The sequence below is a fragment of the Chiloscyllium plagiosum genome, chromosome 46, assembly GCF_004010195.1.
Source record: "Chiloscyllium plagiosum isolate BGI_BamShark_2017 chromosome 46, ASM401019v2, whole genome shotgun sequence".
NCBI classification, from domain to species: Eukaryota; Metazoa; Chordata; class Chondrichthyes; order Orectolobiformes; family Hemiscylliidae; genus Chiloscyllium; species Chiloscyllium plagiosum.
The window spans coordinates 11,760,785-11,780,878 of record NC_057755.1 but is presented as its reverse complement, the minus strand read 5'-3'; the positions used below and the strand labels follow the sequence as shown (position 1 = coordinate 11,780,878).

General features: G+C 42.0%; 1 protein-coding gene across 4 annotated transcripts in view; it reads right to left on the bottom strand.

Moving 5' to 3' along the window:
• The window catches only part of ccar1 (cell division cycle and apoptosis regulator 1), a 131,172-nt gene that overhangs the window by 42,281 nt on the left and 68,797 nt on the right, over positions 1-20,094 (bottom strand). For all 4 annotated transcript variants that reach the window (XM_043683131.1, XM_043683130.1, XM_043683132.1 and 1 more), the window contains exons 13-16: positions 14,804-14,970; positions 13,767-13,977; positions 12,719-12,802; positions 759-944 (exon numbers count right to left, since the gene is read on the bottom strand). In XM_043683131.1, coding sequence (XP_043539066.1) covers positions 759-944; positions 12,719-12,802; positions 13,767-13,977; positions 14,804-14,970 — 648 coding nt within the window. The remainder of the gene's footprint in view (positions 1-758; positions 945-12,718; positions 12,803-13,766; positions 13,978-14,803; positions 14,971-20,094) is intronic.

Here is a 20,094-nt window from a genome sequence, read left to right as displayed (position 1 = left end):
CTTTTTTCATTGGAGAAAAGGAGGAGGAGAGGAGACCTAATTGAGGTATACAAGATAATGAGAGGCATAGATAGAGTCGATAGCCAGAGACTATTTCCCAGGGCAGAAATGACTAACACGAGGGGTCATAGTTTTAAGCTGGTTGGAGGAAAGTATAGAGGGGATGTCAGAGGCGGGTTCTTTACACAGAGAGTTGAGAGAGCATGGAATGCATTGCCAGCAGCAGTTGTGGAAGCAAGGTCATTGGGGACATTTAAGAGACTACTGGACATGCATATGGTCACAGAAATTTGAGGGTGCACACATGAGGATCAGTGGTCGGCAAAACATCGTGGGCTGAAGGGCCTGTTCTGTGCTGTACTGTTCTATGTTGCCAGACCTGCTGAGTTCCTCCAGCACCTTTTGAATACAACTTTTCAAAACCATATTCAAACCCAGAAGCCCATAATTCACTGAAATTCCTGGAAATAGGCTTGAGGATACATTTCCACAGCTATCAGTTGATTGGGTGGAAGAAGATGATCCAGCAGAAAACAGTCCTCAACAGTGGTCAAACCCACACAGCACACCTACAATGTTTCAGACCCTCCGATTGCTAGCTTCTGCGTCCAGTTCAGAGGGTCCACATCCAGGTCTAGCATGGCCTCTCACACAGCACGCACAGTAAATTGGTACAATCCTGCCCCCAGCTTGCCATGTGCCAGTGTCTCTTTGGACAATACCTTTAAGCATAAACACTGAAAAATTGCAAATGGTACCTCTTTGTCATCTTCAGATCTTTTATCGTCCTCGTCATCATCTTCTCTTTCAGATTTCTCAGATTCCTTCTGCTCTTCTTTCTCCGCCTCAGTTTTTAGTTGTTTTGTTAGCCGGGCTATCAACTGGGATTTCAACCCCTTCGAGCTTTGATTCCTACTTTCCAATTCTTTTCGAAGATCGTTAACCTGAGAAAAGGAAGAATTTTGTTTTCATTTACTATTCATTAAGGATGTGGCCTATAGTGGTTCCCATCGGTTCCGGTGTCCTCTAAACTATCTTCCAGCATGCACCTCATCTCTGCCGTTACCTGTTATGCTCACGGAATATTTTTCATGTCTGGCTATGTTAGTCAATTTTCTTTCCTCGCTCTCTACCCTAGTTTTGGAAGACTGGGAATAACCCTGAACAGCCCAGGCACTGGAACCAAATATGGGAAGGTAGCAGGGGTCAAGAAATCAATTATATTTGTTGTACAATCTAGATCCAATGAGTCAGCTCCTTGCTATTGACTGGAGATGTACCTGAGGCTGAACCTGAAGTCTACTTGGGTATTTACATGTCAATCATTTTGGAAAATTACTGAAGATTGGACTTGAGCTCAGACCACTCAGTCAAGAGTATCCAACTTTTAATCTGAGGGTCCATTCCTTTCCTAGTATTCATGATTTGGAGATGCCGGTGTTGGACTGGTGTACAAAGTTAAAAATCACACAACACCAGGTTATAGTCCAACAGGTTTAATTGGAAGCACACTAGCTTTCAGAGCACGCTCCTTTATCGGGTGGTTGTGGAGGACACAATGAAATTATACATTGAAAATACCTCGATTGTTTGTTGAGTCTTTCATCTGTTTGAATACCACGATAGTTTCATTTCTTTCATGTATAAAACTTTTTTTAAAAAAAGTTGCATTCTCAGGTTAACTCTAACAATTGGTGTTAGCTAGACAATATGATGAAGGTGTTAGTCTCCTGTGTTCTCTGTCTGTGCCATAATGTTTAGACTGATTCTAATCTAAAACGTGAGATAACAGAGTCTTGCATGAATTCATGCAGTTTTTGAGCAAAGTACAATGCAACTCTGCAAGTACAAATTCACCCCACAAACGTATATGTATATGTGTGCAACTGGGTCTGTGTGTGTGTGTAGTGCAATGGGTCACCTGTAGTTTTGCCGAGGTGCTCATCCTCATTGATAATGTGTTGCAGGTCACGAAGAACATGGCGTAGGTTTTCAGCTCCTGGGAAGTACTGGACAACGAAGGGTACCCTGTCAGTTGCAGCACGTGTCTGTCTCCCGAGGAGGTCATTACAGTTCCTTGTTGTGGCATGTCGGAACATGTCCGAGCATCATACCCAGTTCTTATGAGGGCATCCCTGAGTACTTCCAGGTGCCTATCACGTTCCTCCTCATCTGAACAGATCCGGTGTACGCGTAGGGTTTGTCCATAGGGGATGGCTGTTTTAATATGTTTTGGGTGGAAGCTGAAGAAGTCTAGCGTTATGAGGTTGCCTGTGGGTTTGCGGTAGAGTGTGATGCTGAGGTATCCATCCTTGATGGAGATGCATATGTCCAAGAATGAGACAGATAGTCGAGAGCAGCCCATGGTGAGTTTGATGGCAGGATGAAACTTGTAGTTAAAACTACATATCACTATGTAGTTTTATCCTCGCCATGAATCCAGAGGAAGAAAATGTCATCAATGTACCTGGTGTATAATGTTGGATGGAGGTCCTGCATAGAAAAGAAGTCTTGTTCGAACCTGTGCATAAAGATGTTGGCATATTGGGGTGCAAATTTGGTCTCCATAGCGGTTCTGTGTGTCTGGATGAAGAACTGGCTGTCAAAGGTAAAGACGTTGTGATCGAGGATAAAGCGGATAAGTTGTAGGACGGTGTTTGGAGATTGGCAGTTGTTGGTGTTGAGTACGGAGGCTGATGCCACGATGCCATCATTGTGGGGGATGCTGGTGAAGTGTGCTGAAACATCCATTGTGACGAGGAATGTTCCTGGTTCGACTGGTCCGTGGGTGCTGAGTTTCTGTAAGAAATCCATAGTGTTGCGACAGAAGCTGGGGATCCAGCCTTCAACATAGCCAGAGAGATTCTCACACAGGGTCCCATTGCCTGATACGATGGGACTGCCTTTGGAAGGCAGTAGAAGTCGCCTACACGAGAAGTACGTGGCTTGAGGACGCGTAGGGAACTCTGAAGGACTGGATCCAAAGTCCTGATCAATGTGTTTAATTCACGGGTGGTGTTCTTTGGTCGGATCAGCTGGTGGTTGCCTGTAGTGTTCCTGGTTGTTTAGTTGCTAGTACACTTCCTTGCAGTAATCTGTTCTATTCTGAATGACAATGGCTCCTCCTTTATCTGCTGATTAGATGACGATGTTGTGATTAGTTTTGAGAGCCTGGATGGAGTTGCGTTGTGAACATGTGATGTTTTGCTCTATCTTGTGGGCACGGCTGATGAATCTGGCATTTATATACTTCCTGACGGTTTGAGCATACATGTCAAGCCCAGGGCAGCGGCCCTCCGGTGGGGTCCAAGTTGACACCTTCTTTGGTCGCTTCTCTACAGATCCCTGTGATGACTGTTCCAGTTCATCAGTGGGCTCGTTGGGATCACTACTGGCACCTTGAAAGAATTCCCAGAGTCTCATTCGTCTGATGAACTCCTCAGTGTCTGCTGCAAAAACCAATGGGTCTATTTTGATGGTGGGGCAGAAGTTGAGACCCCTGCTCAGGACTTCAATCTCTTCCAGCCGAAGGGCGTGGTCCGATAAGTTGTTCATAGACTTCTCCGCAGTGATAATGTTATCTACTGTGGTGCCAGGATGGGCTTTGCTACTACTGGTAGGAATGCCAAGTTTCTCCAGCTTTTTGTTCTTGGTGTGCATGTAAGTGGTGTGGTTTTGTCACCTTGTCTGTTTGGCAAGGTCGTGATGAGAGTGTGGACTCCATGTGAATTTCAAGGTTGTGGTGCCTGCTGTGGATTTGGTGCACAAGATGATTGAGAAGCTTGCAAGAGGTACGGTGGCAAAGTTTCTCTGCGTAGTCTCTGTTGTAGATTGACTTGAGTGGGTTCATGATCCGTGATCCTTTTGGGATCTTTCCGATGTGGCCAAGCAGAGGCTGATAGCTAAGTTCCGTACCCATAGGGAGGGCCTCAACTGGGACATTTCACACTACATTGCAACACCCATTGCACTACACATACACACCCACACATACACCCCCTCTGAGAGACCTAGACCACTCTACACTCACGCACACACATTTGTGGGGTGAATTTGTACTTGCAGAGTTACATTGTACTTTGCTCAAAAACTGCATGAATTCATGCAAGACTCTGTTATCTCACGTTTTAGATTAGAAACAGTCTAAACATTATGGCATAGACAGAGCCCACAGGGAGCTAACACCTTCAACATATTGTCTAGTTAACACCAATTGTTACAGTTAACCTGAGAATGCAACTTTTTAAAAAAAGTTTTGTAATTTACACATGAATTAAGTGAAACTATCATGGTATTCGAACAGATGAAAGACGCAACAGTCAAGTATTTTTCAATGTATAATTTCAGTTACATCACACTGTAAACTTTTGCTATAAATTCTGTGTCTTACAATTGTGTCCTCCACAACCACCTGATGAAGGAGCGATGCTCCGAAAGCTAGTGTGCTTCCAATTAAACACAACACTACAGCCTGATGTTGTGTGATTTTTAACTCTCCTCGTAGAGTCTTCTTGTTGTGTGCATTGAACAATTACTGACTGAGCAATTCAAGCTATACCTCAACAAAGAGCTTTAAGATTGGACTTGAATAGATCAGAAAATAGTCTGTACACATGTATGTATTCACGCTAACAGAGGGATTCTTTTACAAGTCTCATGAAGGTGTACCAAGCTGAGATACGCGTCTTGATATGCAAGCTATATGATGAACTCAATATACAGATACTTGTAAGTAGTGCAACCATTATCACCAAGTTTCTTCTTATCCTTACACAACATTAACAACATGTACATCCCATTCATAAATTCATAAAACGTAGAAAAGGCCCTTTGCCTCATCACGTCTGCACCAACAAAAGTACCAGTTACAAGTAAACTAATCTCAATTTCCCGCACTTATCCCACATCTTTAAATGTTACGATACTCAAAGTGCTCATCCAAATACATTTTTTAAAAGGTTGGAAGGTTTCCAGTCTCCACTACCTTCCCAGGCAGTGCATTCCAGATTCCCACTTTTCTTACCCCCTAAATCCTCTCTGAATCTCCTCCCCTTTACCCTAAAACAGCTGCTCTGTATTCAGGAGAAAGTGAGGACTGCAGATGCTGGAGATCAGAGTCAAAAAGTACGGTGCTGGAAAAGCACAGCCAGTCAGGCTGCATCTGAGGAGCAAGAGCATTGACGTTTTCAGCATAAGCTTATTCATCATTCCTGATGAAGTGCTTATGCTCGAAACATCAACCCTCCTGCTCCTTGGATGCTGCCTGACTGGCTTGCTTTTCCAGTGCCATACTTTTTGACTCTGCTGTCTATTCACCTTGTCCACAACCCCCATAATCTTACACACCTCAATCATCCCCTCTCAGTCTTCTCTGCTCTAAAAATAAACAACCAAGCCTATCTGTCCTTTAGCTCAATTTCACTATCCGTGGCAACATCCTGGTGAACCTCCTTTGTAACCTCTCTAGCGCTATCACATCCTTTCTGAAGTGAGGTGACCAGAACTGCACAGTTGTGGCCTGGCCAATGTTCTGTACAACTCCAACATTAACTTCTTGCTCTTATACTCCATGCCACAACTGATGAAAGCAAGTGTCCAATACATCCTCTTAACTATCCCATTCACATGGACTTCTGAATAATTACCCCAGTATTCCTCTGTTCCTCTAAGCTATCCAGTGTTCATTAAATACTTCCTCACCTTGTTTCTTCTTCCAAAAGTGTATAATCTCACATTTATGAGGGTTAATTCCATCTGCCACTAATCTGACTAATCCATTTATAACTTCCTATAACCTACAATCATCATCTTCATTATAAACCACTCGACCAATCGTGGTTTCATCTACAAATTTGCTTGACATTTCCCATACATTTTCATCTATATAATTTATGTATAACAAACAATAAGGGCCCCAGAACAGATCCTTGCCGTAGACCGCTAAACATTGGCCTCCAGTTACTCAAACAGCCTTCTACCACTACCTTTTGTATCCTATTACTAAGCCATTTCTGATCCATTACACCAAGTTCCCTTCAATTCTGTGTGCTTTAATCTTTTCAATCAGTCTCCCACGTGGGACCTTGTCAAAGCTTTGCTATAATTCATAAAAACTACACCAATCTGAACTTCCCTCATCCAACCTATGATACCATTTTCAAAAAATTCTAACAAATTTGATAGGCGTGACTTCCCTCTGACAAAACCATGCTAACTATTCCTAACTTCCCCATGCCTTTCCAAGTGGGCATTAATTCACTATTTCAGAATTTTCTCCAATAGTTTCCCTTCCACTGATGCGAGACTCACCAGTCTGTAATTTCCTGGCTCATCCCTACCATCCTTCTTAAAATGTGGAACCACATTAGCCATCCTCCAGTCCTCTGACACTTCCTGCGTCCAGAGAGGAATTAAAAAATTGTTTTACAGGCCCTGCAATTTCCTGCCTCGCCTCCCACAGCAGCCTAGGATGCAATTCACCTGGGTGAGGGATTTCTCTCCTTTTAAGCCCAACAGAGCATCCAATACCTCCCCATTTCCTGTCAAACTGTGCGAGTTCCTCAGAGTCTCTTTTCCTGAATTCCGTACCTAAACTCATTTCCAAGAGTAAAGACCAAAGAGAGGAATTCATTCAACCCCTTCCAGTATCTTGCAGCTTCACAGACAGGTTGCCCTTGGTCCCTAGTCTTAGTCTGGTTAGCTTCTTCCCTTTAATGTATTGATAAAATATCTTATGATTCTTCCTAATGCTGTTCACAAGTCCTTCTTCATCTTCCCTTCTTGTTCTTCTGATTGCTTTATTAAGTCCCCCCTGCATGCCCTGTATTCCTCCAGGGCTGCAGTTGAATTGCTCCCTTTGAACTTGCTTAAAGCCCTATTCTTTTTCTTTATCCACACCTGAAGTGTCCCAGACATGCAGGGTTCTCTGAATTTATTGCTGCTATTTTCCTCTAAAAGGTACATTTTGGACCTGCACTCTCCCCAGCTCCTTTTTGAATGCCACTCATTGCTCTACTGTATTTACCCGCAAGGAGCTGTTTCAAGCCTACTGGGGCCAGATCCAGCTTCATTTTCATAAAATCTGTCTACTCCCAATGCAAAGTCATCTTTTGAAATCCATGTCGGCAAAGCTGAAATCCCCTAGGTAATTATTACTTCTGTATTACTCTTACACATCTCTGTGAACTGTCTACACATTTGCACATCTATTGCTCACGATTCTTTGCGGGTCTGTAATACACTCCAAGTAGATGGCCCCTTAATATTCCTAAAATCTACCCTGAAACCTCATTTGAGGGCCCTTCCGATACATCATCTCTCCTTAATGCAATAATTGACTCCTTAATTAATAGTGCTACATCACCACCCTTTTTACACCCACCTGTGTGTCGCCTTAAGATCCTATACCTTGGAATACTGAGTTGTCAGTCCAGCCTTTCCCTCAACTGTGTTTCTGTTATGGCAACTAAATCATACTTCCATTGCCAATCCACACCATTAACTCATCAGTCTTACTTTTACACTGTTAACAATAAAGACCATCGACTTGTCACTCAAATCGAGACATACAAGATAAACAGAGGATTAGGTAGGGTGGACAGTGAGAGCCTCTTTCCTCGGATGGTGAAGGCTAACACAAGGGGACATAGCTTTAAGTTGAGGGATGCTAGATTTAGGACAGATATCAGGGTAGTTTCTTTACTACCCTGAGTAGTAGGGGTGTGGAACAGTCTGCCTGCAACAGTAGTAGACTCGCTGAAGTTAAGGCATTGGACATATATATGGATAATAATGGAACAGTGTAGGTTAGATGGGCATCAGATTATTTTCACAGGTCGATGCAACATCGAGGGTTGAAGGGCCTGTACTGTGCTGTAACATTCTACGTTTGAGAGCTGAACCCCTGTGCTGTAGCATGATGGGTCTCTGTTTCATTGATATTCTGCGTCCCCTTACCTGGCAGACAAGTGCAATAGCAAAACTATCTGCCAGAATATTGATGCAGACCATCTCATTTGTCCCTCCTTCCCCAAAAATGGTCCCAGTGACCCAGGAATCAAAAAATGTCCCTCTTGTACCAACGCTTGAGCAGTGCATGACAGAAGATAACTCTCCCAGATCAGCACAACTAAAAGAAATCTGGTGTGTATGCTTGGGCACTGGATTCTCAGCCTCTATGTAAGCACTCAAGGAACTGCAGAAAGTCTTAAATTCTTAACTTTTTGACTCAAGCTGACAGCCATAATTGAGAAGTACTTAGATGCGTACTTGGTACTTGATGCCAAAGCTGATAAGACTGTGAGCTAAGTGATGGAAAACAAGATAAAAATAGTTAAACGCTCATTTTTGACTGGTGCAGACTTCATGGGCCAAAGAGCCTTTTCTGTGCTGTCGATCTCTATGGCATTATGATTGGGACAGTGCCATGGGCAAGGGAATCGCCTCTGGAACCTGGACTTTAACCTAACTCAGAATGGAAGTTAGTCAGTCCCAATGTATCTCTGTGTCTGTTTGCGCATTTGTACGTAACTATATGTGCAAATGGATTTATGCATGTATCTACTTTTTGAAATTATTTCATTGTATATGAGCATCATTGACTAGTCTAGCGTTGGAGGATTTGAGCTATAGGGACAGGTTAAATGGGCTGGGCCGTTTTCCCTGGAGCATCGGAGGCTGAGGGGTGACCTTATAGAGGTTTATAAAATCATGAGGGGCATGGATAGGATAAAGAGACAAAGTCTTTTCCCCGGGGTGGGGAGTCCAGAAATAGAGGGCATAGGTTTAAGGTGAGAGGGGAAAGATATAAAAGAGACCTAAGAGGCAACTTTTCCACTCAGAGTACATGTATGGAATGAGCTGTCAGAAGTAGTGGTGGAGGCTGGTATAATTGCAACATTTAAAAGCACCTGAATGGATATATGAATCGAAAGGGTTTGATTAGATTCGATTAACAATGTGGAAGCAGGCCCTTCGGCCCAACAAGTCCACACCGACCCGCCGAAGCGCAACCCACCCAGACCCATTCCCCTACATTTATCCCTTCACCTAACACTACGGGCAATTTAGCATGGCCAATTCACCTAACCTGCACATTTTTGAACTGTGGGAGGAAACCGGAGCACCCAGAGAATGTGCAAACTCCACACAGTCAGTCGCCTGAGGCGGGAATTGAACCCGGGTCTCTTGCACTGTGAGACAGCAGTGCTAACCAGTGCCGTTTGGAGGGATATAGGCCAGATGCTGGCAGGTGGGACTAGATTTGGTTAGGATATCTGGTTAGCATGGACAAGTTGGACCGAAGGGTCTTTTCTGTGCTGTACATCTCTATGACTCTATTTATTTCCAATGCCCAACTGCCCTTAAAAAGATGATGGTAAGCCACATTCTTGAACTGTTGCAGTCAACATGTGCAGGCACAACATTGCCATTAATGAGGGAGCTCTCGGACTTTAATCTCATGACAGTGAAGAAACAAAGATATAACTCATGAGTGGGTTGACGAGGAACCTGCAGTACTTGTGTTTCCATGTATCTGCTGCTCTTACCCCTCTAAGTAGCAGCAGTCTCAAGTTTGGAAGGCACAGTCACAGAATTATTACAGTACAGGAAGCCATTCAGCCCACTGTGTCTGCATCAACTTTCCAAATAAGAATTATCTTCTGGAAGTTCATGTACCATATTAACAATATAATAGTGATCAAAAAACTCCAGCAGATTAGTTGAACATTGTTTTTCTTTTGGAAACCAGTGCTTGCTCTTCTTAATAAAGTCACATGTACCCATGTGATTGTTAATTTTGTTCTAGATTACTGTTTCTAGATGTTCCCCAAACAAATGAAGTAAGATGAACTGGTTGATAGTTGCTTGACCACCTCGAAAACTTCTAAAACAGCGTAACATTTGCAATTTCCAAATAATGTCACATCATGGTAGCCCACAAACCTACCAACGCACTGAAACAGCTACTGATAAACCTTAAAAGGACCCGATACCAACAACCAGGAAAACAAACGCCATTTACAAAATACTATGCAAGGACTGTAACAAAATCGAAGAGTGTGGTGCTGGAAAGAACAACCGGTCTGACAGCATCCGAAGAGTAGGAGAGGCCTGATGAAGAGCTTATGCTGAAACGTGTACTCTCCTGCTCCTCGCATGCTGCCTGACTGGCTGTGCCTTTCCAGCACCACATCTTTCGACTCTTGATCTCCAGCATCTGCAGTCCTCACTTTCTCCTAAGGACTGTAACAAACACGGTGGACAGACAGGCAGAAAACTAGCCAGCAGGACACATGAACACCAACTAGCCACCAAAAGACATGACCCACTATCACTATTATCCTTACATACAGACAAAGGACAGCACTTCCCCTGGGGCAACATATCCATCCTAGGACAGGCCATACAGAGACATGCAGGGGAATTCCTGGAGGCCTGACATTCAAATCCAAACTCCATCGATTTGGACCACATTTACCAACCTCTGAGAAAAAGAACTGGAAATGATAGCACCCACCTTTAGAGACCAAGACACACAAACAGAAAGCGGGATAGAACACCAGCGCTTCACTGATGATGTTTCCTAGCATGGCGATGAAACATCTGAAAACAAACCTGCCAGCTCAGCGAGCAAACTTAGAACCCAAACAGTCGCAACACCCCAATTCAAAGATGACCGAAAAATCACTGCCAGTGTCCCTGTAATTTCCATTTTCACTTTGGTCAGTATCTTCAGATGCATCTTACCCGGTCCTGGTGTCTTGCTATCTTTAACGACAGGTACAAAACCAATGCCACTTCCTTTCAAGGTTAAATCCTTTTAGTGACTGAATTTTCTCCTCTTTCATTATGGCCTGAATAGTATCTTCGTCCTTGGTAAAGACTTCTGCTTCAAAGTGTAAATCCTCTTCTTGGTCCCTGATTTGCCCCAATTACTCCTTTCACTAGACTTTCATTATTTATATAGAAGGCCTCAGAATTTATTTTTATAATAGCTATCAGTCTCTTTGCATATTCTCTCTTTCCTCTTTTTATTTATTTTTAACCTCCCCACTAAATCTTCTCTGATCAGTCTGGTTCTCAATTGTGTTTTCTATGACATCAGTCATAAGCACACATTTTCTCCCTTATCATAATTTCTACCTCTTGAACACCCAGGGAGCTGTGGATTTGTTTGACCAACCTTACCAGCGGACTTCAGCGTGACTGTGCCCATATCATCAAGGGAAGATGCCTAGTTTTCTCTTATTAGAAATGGATGCCTGGCACTCAAGAACCATTCACACCACACACAAGCCCAAGTCTGGATGCTTGAGTATGAGCCATAAATGGTGAATATTGCTGTGTAATCAGGGATGATCTCCATTTCTGACCTGATGATGGAAGGAAAGCCACTGATGAAACAGCTGCATGGGTTTCTTCCGGGTGCTCCGGTTTCAACCCACAGACCAAAGATTAGATGAATTGGCCATTGTGATCAGGGACGTGTAGATTAGGTGCATAGTCAGGGGAAATATAAAGTAATAGGGTAGGGAAATGGGTCTGGGTGGGATACTCTTTGGAGGGTCGGTGTGGACTTGTTGGGCCAAATGGCCTGTTTCCATACTGTAAGGATCCTATTATTGTTTAGTTTTCCAATAGAGTTAAGTTATTCTAAGTTTTTCTTTCTTTTGTTGTATTTTAACAGTAGCATTTGAATATTGTTTTATAAAATTGAGTAGTTTGACAAATTGAATGGCATTTGGAACACATTTCCTGACATCTACGTTCAAAATAAGAAAATGTTAGGGCATAGGCTACCTTCTTAATATATTTTGAGGGATCTGGTCTGTTCCATAACACTATAAATCAAAAGTAGTACTTAGAGGTGTACAGCATGGGAACAGACCCTTCATTCCAACTCGTCCATGCCAACTAGATTAATATAGTCCCATTTTCCAACATTTGGCCCATATCACTATGAACATTTCCCATTCATAAAACCTATCCAGATGCCTTTACAGCCTCCGTCACTTCCTCTGGCAGGTCATTCCTTACACGCACCACCCTCTGCACGAAAAAGTTCCCCCTCTGGTCCCTTTAAAATCTTTCCCCACTCACCCTAAACCTATGCCCTCGAGCTCTGGACTCCCCCATTCCAGGGAAAAGACCTTATCTATTTACCCTTATGATTTTATAAACCTCAATTAGGTCACACCTCAGCCTCCCATGCTCCAGTGAAAATAGGCCCAGTTTATTCAGCGTCTCCCTATAGCTCAAACCCTCTTGAGTGATAAATGAGATCCCCCCTCATTTATCTGAACTGCAGCAAAAACAACCCTAATCTAGTCAACCTCTCCTCGTAAATCAGTCCCACCATCCTCTGAATCAGCCTGGTAAATCTGCACTACACTCCCTAGAGAGCAACAGCAACCTTCCTCAGAAAAGGAGACCAAACTACACACAATATTTCAGACACTGCCTCACCCATGCCCTGCATAACTGCAACACCACATTCCTGGTCCTGTACTCCAAACCTCTCGCAACGAAGGCCAACATACCATTTGCCTTCCTTATTGTCTGCTTCACCTGCATGCTTACCTTGCACAGGACACCCATGTCCTGCTGCACAATCTCCTCTTCCAATTTACAGCCAATCACGTAGTAATCTGCCTTCTTGTTTTTGCTTCAAAAGTGAAGTAATTTTGTCTTTAGCAAAATTTTAAAACTTGCTTACTTTCATTGTCTTTGGATCTAGCTTCGACCAGTGAGTAGGTGTAGAAATTTCTTTGCTCTCCCCATCATCCTTTTCCTCCTCTTCCTGTTCAAATAAAAAACAGGAATAGTCAGCAATATTTGGAGAATGCCTGGAAATGTATTCACTCATTTTTTGAAACAAGAGTTGCCGATCCGTGCAAGTAGCAAAGGTCACAACAGCCCCTCAGATTGACTCCTCCTCAATGTTACTGAATAGAACAGTTCATTCCTATGTAAACACACACACACACACACACACATTTTAACTGATCACATGCCACTCATCAGCCAATCAAAGCCAGATCTGTGGAACACAAAAAGGTGATCAATGACATCAAACAAAAGGATTCAAGGGCTGCAGACACTGATGGTCCCTGGCGGCCAAACAGTGTGTGTTCTCATTCCCTCTCAATAGGTACAAGCCCCCCAGACATATTCGCTATCAAAGAGTTTGCTCCACACACCCCACACTGCACGAAACTGTGGCTCAACCAACTGACCTGCAAATCAAATATCTTTCAAAGGTTTGTGCATATCCAATGGTTGTGTAGGTAAGAGGAACATACTAGAGTTAAAAGAAAGCAAGAGAAAGGGGATATGGAAAATTTGGAAAGTAGAAATTTCTGTAAACAGCTAACAATGCCTGCCCAACTCAACAACTGGTGACAAGCTTCCAGCAGGAATTGATTTTCTTGCTGCGTATGAAAGAGCGAAATCTGAATACAAGTAACTATCATTTGAAGAAAACAAAGCTTAGATTCCAAATGTACTGGTTTTGGTTCATTTCTTTTGAGGAAATTGCAGGTCATTCATTCTGAGAGACCGAATTGATGAAAGGAAGTCGGCTCGGACTCTAAGCTGGGAGCTATGTTACCAGTTACTGTAGCTTTGCATCTATGTCTTCTCAAATGTGTGCACTGCTCATAAAAAGAGCCCGTTACTTGATCTGTATGTATGTGATGCACTTTTTTTGTGGGTGTCCCTGTGCCTGTGAGAAGCGGAAATGGAAAAGGATTAGCGTTCAGTGCCTGTTCTCCATCAGCCTCCTTGTGTTCAGCTTGGAGCTTCTCAACCAGCTGCTGCTTGTATCCACGAGAGAGCGCTTCCCACTCTGAACGGGTGGGAAGGCAATGCCAAACATCCGGCAGAAATATAACCACGGTCTCCACATGGGCTGGAACCGTCCGCCCCTTGTGGTGCTCCTCGGGGCGATGGTAACGGATCTCTGCAAAACGGTACCTGTTGCAAGGGAAGAAGTGTATTGGAAAGGAAAATTCTATCAGACATCACATAGACCCTAAATGTCTCGCAGGATATCAAGCTAGAGAAATGCGTCATATACACTGTTCAATATCACTTAACTGCAACTGTAGGCACCAGGCAGGTGAATAAACAATTCACACATCTCAGTCATAATAATGAAAGTTCCATCATTACCAAAGATTGGATAGTAACAAATCTATTTGGGTAGATGCTAGTAGTGAAAAGCAAAACAAAAAACTTTTTTTAAAATAAATTGTATATTGACTCACTGCTTTAATGCCTTGCAGTTAAATGACACTGGCTGTACAATTCAGAAGAACTTGCGTGGCATCACTGAAAGTTTATTTACACAAAAAAAGGAAAACAATTCTATTATCAATTGAACATCCTAATTATTCATCCCAGTGGCGACATCCTCTCCACGCATGACTTTTCTTCAAGGCACACCACATATATAGCACATTGGCATGAAATAGTAATACAGATTTACAGCATTTATACATGTATATTAAGTACACATTCAGAACAATGAATTATATCTAAAATGCTTTATGTCTCTCCAATGTCATTCTTATGAAATAATGACATCTCTCACTACATGAGACATGCATTGCCACATAAGGGTTGCCGCAAGTGTAGAATTAGCAGAACGACGTCATGTATTTTTTACCTGGAATGTGGTTGGCTGCTGGGCGAGAAAACAACAGCGCAAACAGTTAAGACTCGAATCATAAATATAACAGAAAACAGAATCTTAGTGTTATACTATAAGGCTCTGCCCTGTAACTGAAGTATTACTTACCACTGTGTGCAACCACTCAAGTCAATGCTCGTCAGGGCCTTACAACATCGGATAGCAGTCCTAATCAATACTGAAGGGTCAGTCTCAGGATTAGGTCCATCCAAAGAGGGAGACCAGTGTCCGCCAATGGCCATGGCTTCATCTTTGCCTTTCATTCCAACCAAAAACTGCAAGACAAAAACAATGTCATAACATTGGCATAAGCATATCTGTTAGAATTTACACAATGCTTATAACCAGCCAGGTTAAAAAACATTTGCAATTAAAATAGTACTTTAAGCATAATAATTAAAACAGTATCAGTTATTCTTTTACAAAAAAACTTTAACAGAATCAAAACTTCTCACTTAAAGCAAGCTTCATACAACTTCCCATGTGAAAAAACAAGTATAGGAACACAAATACACTTTTTTTTTGAAAGTTTGACATTGAGTTTGGTCTACAATAATAGACTATGGAAGTCTGCTTGAGAAGAACTATTTTCCCCTGAGTTGAAAAGGTCATTTTACATAGGTTAGGCTAAATTATTTAAGGATTAAATACTATGCCCCAAAATTTGCTTTCTATAAATTTCAAATCTATCATCCTAGAAAATAACTTCCAAAAACTAAACTAGCCGCATGACTAGGTTCCCATTTTATCGCCAAGATTAGAGTGGTGCTGGAAAAGCACAGGTCAGAATTCCTGATGAAGGGCCTTTGCACGAAACGTTGATTTTCCTGCTCCTTGGATGCTGCCTGACTTGCTTTTCCAGTAATCTTCACTCTAATCTCCAGCATCTGCAGTACACACTTCCTCCCATTTTATCGCTACAATATAACTGCTCTTTTTCATGGTGGTTTATGTGGGGACTCTGGACAAAATACACTACCATCTTGAAGACAGAATTCGAGTACCTATTTTCTTTCAATTTAGCTCACAACCTTTTGATAATCCTCCCATTCAAATCTCATGATTCTTTATTTATAACACAAAGAATAGCTATGCAAAAATAAAAGGGATCAAACAATTGTAATGCTTTTTGAAAACTTTTCATTCAAATCTCATTAATCTTCATTTTTTGTACGAAGAACACCTTTGGAATAGGCCTGATCAAAACATTGTCATGCTAATGAAACTCACCCACTCCTGCAAACTAGCCAATCCCATGTCAATCCATTCTTTTATGTCAACCTATCACTTCCAATCCATCCTTAACCGATTCCTTCCATCCCTCACATTATCAGCCCCATTCCATCATTCCCATTTCACCTCTCTGGGACACTACTGCTCCAAGCAAAATAACTTGCTGCTGAACTGCTCCTCACCTCTGCCAGTTTCTCGAACATCCTCCCCCTCTCCCTCCCAACACTGACATTATCAACAGCTGGAAAATGGACTCTGGTTACACGCTCGAATTCTCAATGTGACTCTCATGCCTGGGTGTGTGCTCGGCATCAACAGCTATTAACATACAAAACCTTTAACTGACCAAACACACCTCCTTTAACTGATTAATTAAATCAGTCCTTGCAGACAAAATTTGAATATAATTATTATTTCAAAGGAGACAATGAGCTTTTAACAAGAAATTTAAACTTCCATTTAACAGAAAGAACTACCCTCCAAGGGCTCATGTTTTAAGCCGAAGAAACATTTATTGAGAACTGAACAATGCAAGTTCAAGTTATAAAACTACATTTTATAAATGCTCATTCTTTATGCTGGAAGATCCCTGGGACACTGTCTGCTTACTTTTATTTTTCTCCCAATAATTACTTTACAAGAAGCTGAGGCTGTCTTAATATCTTTTAGGGCCAAATGAGGGTGTGCCACAGCTCTCAGGCATTCACTTTGATTCTCCTCCGTGTTCCTGCTATTTTATGAGGTATAAGATATTTTGCTATCGTTCCACGAGAATCTTTCAAGGCAACCTTTCAAACCCTCATGATGGTGGGCACCCTATCGTCAGCATACATCTCACTGCTGTCTTGCTCAAATATCCCAAAAATCAGATAACTCCCGAACATACTAACATGTAAGTTATCAGACATAAGCCATTTGGGCCTTCAAAACTCTTCATGATTCAATATCATGGTTTATCAGTATTCTGAACTAGATTAGATTACTTTACAGTGTGGAAACAGGCCCTTCGGCCCAACAAGTCCACACCTCATGATTCAATATCATGGTTTATCAGTATTCTGAACTATACATTCTCATTTACCCCCAGTGATGATCAAGTCACTTGCGTAACAAGAATTTGAACCCCTCATCTCTGCCCTTATAGGATGAGCCCTAATTTTAAAGCAGTGCCCCCAGTCTCTCTCTCTCTCTCTCTCTCAAGATAAAGCATTCTTTCCGCATCCATCTCGTCAAGACCATTTATGATCTGGTATGCTTCAATCAAGTCAACCCTGACTTTTCTCAACTCCAGGAGAAACAAGCCCAGCCAGTCCAACCTGTCCTCAAATGACAACCACTTATTCCAAATGTCATCCTCACAAACCTGCTTTGAACTGCCTGCTATCAGTGTCCTACAAACCAGAATCCACTTCTCGCCAAGCAGTTTTTGAGCCACTCTCTAATCTTATTCATCCAATGCCAATTTGCACATGGCTCAGATGGTAATCTAGAGATTATAATGTTTGAGGTTCTGCTTTTTAATCTAGCATCTAACTTCTCATACTCTCAACAGATTCACTTTCTTAGTTCTACCTATATGTTGTTGGTGCTGACTGGATCACAGGTACCAGACTCTTCCATTTTCCACTGCAATTTCATCTCAAAGCACAAAAAAAAACTAAAAACTGGCATGGAGCAGAAAGACTGCCTTGGCTTCAGATATAGTTATAAACGTATGGCACAGAAACGGTCCAACTCGTCCATGCCAACCAGAATCTAATCCCATTTGCCGGCATTTGGCCCATATCCCGCTAAACCCTTCCTATTCATATACCCATCCAAAAGCCTTTTAAATGTTGTAATTGTACCAAGTTCCACCACTTCCTCTGGCAGCTCACTCCATACACACACACCACCCTCTGCATGAAAAAGTTGCCCCTTAGGTCCCTTTTAAATCTTTCCCCTCTCACCCTAAATCTAGTTCTGGACTCCCCCTACCGCAGAGAAAAATACCGTATCTATTTACCCCATGCATAATCCTCATGATTTTATAAACTTCTATAATGTCACCCCTCAGCTCCGACGCTCCAGGGAAAACAGCCCCAACCCCAACCTCTCCCTCTGTTATTGGTCCAGATTCTTGCTTGTCTTGGTATGAAATCTTGTTTGGTAGCAGATCCTTCTAATTCATCAGAAAGTTGAGAACACTTCCAAAGGAACATGAATTTCATAAAATAATCAGGTTGCTCCAGTTCCTAAACCAAAGCTACTTGCAGCTGAGACTGAACACATGGAGAAACCCAAAACAAAGCTTTTGAGTGTTGCGATCCTCATAAGTAAATATGAAGCTGGCACTGAAGTTAGTTTAAATCAGGAGGTAATATTTATTTACAAAACTCTGTATTGTTGCATTTAGATTTCATTCCGTGTGTGTAAACAAACACACATTAACACAGATGGATTCTGGAGTCAAAATCTATTACAAAAGAATTAATAGCTGAGGTACTTGGAAAAGAATGGCAGGGTCAGACAGTCAATGATTACTAAAATTTATTTATGAAAGGAAAATCATGCTTCACAAATATACAGCATTCTTCAAAGACATAACTAAAACATTAATTGGGGGAGCCTGTGGATGTGGTTAATTTGGACAGAGTGATTCATGTGGAATGAACTGCCTGAGGACATTTGGAAAGGTACATGAAGAAAAAAGGTTTGGAGGGATATGGGCCAAAGGCAGGCAATTAGTTTGGGAAATTTGGTCAGCAAGGAGGAGTTGAAGCCTTTGGTTTATTTTCACACTGTATGACTCTATAAGGTTTCAACAAAGTCTCAAATAAGAGATCAAAGTGTAAAACTAAAGCCATGGAATTGAAGAGTAGTGCACAGAAACTGTTTGCGAGCCTGTTGTGAACGAGCTCAAACCCAGTCTACTCTTTAATTTTTCCTTATTTTGAAGGCATGTGCCAGGTATTGTGTTCTAGATGCAATTCGATCGGTCAAACTACCAGTCTTGACGAAAAACATATTTTATTCATACACAATGGTTAAAATATAATGAAAGAAAGAGGAAATTAGAATAATCTGACGAGCTCAAAATTTAATATAAGAATAGATTATTTAACTACTAAATAGTAACTGTTCCAATACAGTAATATCCGATAAACACACCCTTGGCAAAGGCAAATTCAGTAAAATAGATTATCTCACATGCAATTCTAGCAGCAGGAAGAGAACTCCAGCATTTAGCTGTCATAGAAAAAGGAATAAGGGCTTTCACATCCAGCTTAAGATGCCAGCAACTGCAAAATGCTAAAACTAAAAATCCTTTTACTGTGGGAGTCAGGCATTCAGGCTGCTTCTATTGTTCTAACTTTAAAACAAAACTCAAGGCCTCATAAGCTGTCTACTGGCTTTAAGCAGACTGCTTAATACCTCTGTCTTAACCTTTCTTTATAAAAAAAGGAAAAAACACACTTCATAAAGGCTAGCACCGTCCTACCTCCACCCTTTAAAAAGAATGAACCATCAATGTATGGATTCATTTTTAAAAACCTTTAGCCTTCCCTTATTAGACTACAATACATACACGTTACAGTGACTCTATTCATGCAAACATTCACAAGTACAGTTTATTTCAATCCATTTTCCCTGCCATAGAATGCCTCATCGAAGTTGTGACAACGCATCGGCAATTAGGTTCCCTTGTCCTGCCACTAATAGAGTCATAGAGATGTACAGCATGGAAACAGACCCTACGGTCCAACCTGTCCATGCCGACCAGATATCCCAACCCAGTCTAGTCCCTGCCAGCACCCGGCCCATATCCCTCCAAACCCTTCTTATTCATATACCCATCCAAATGCCTCTTTAATGTTGCAATCGTACCAGCCTCCACCATTTCCTCTAGCAGCTCATTCCACACACGTTCTACCCTCTGCGTGAAAAAGTTGCCCCGTAGGTCTCCTTTATATCTTTCCCCTCTCACACTAAGTCAATGCCCTCTAGTTCTGGACTCCCCGACCCTTTACCTATTTACCCTATTCATGTCCCTCAATTTTGTAAACCTCTATAAGGTCACTCCTCAGTCTCCGACGCTCCAGGGAAAACAGCCCCAGCCTGTTCAGCCTTTCCCTATAGCTCAAATCCTCCAACCCTGGCAACAACCTTGTAAATCTTTTCTGAAC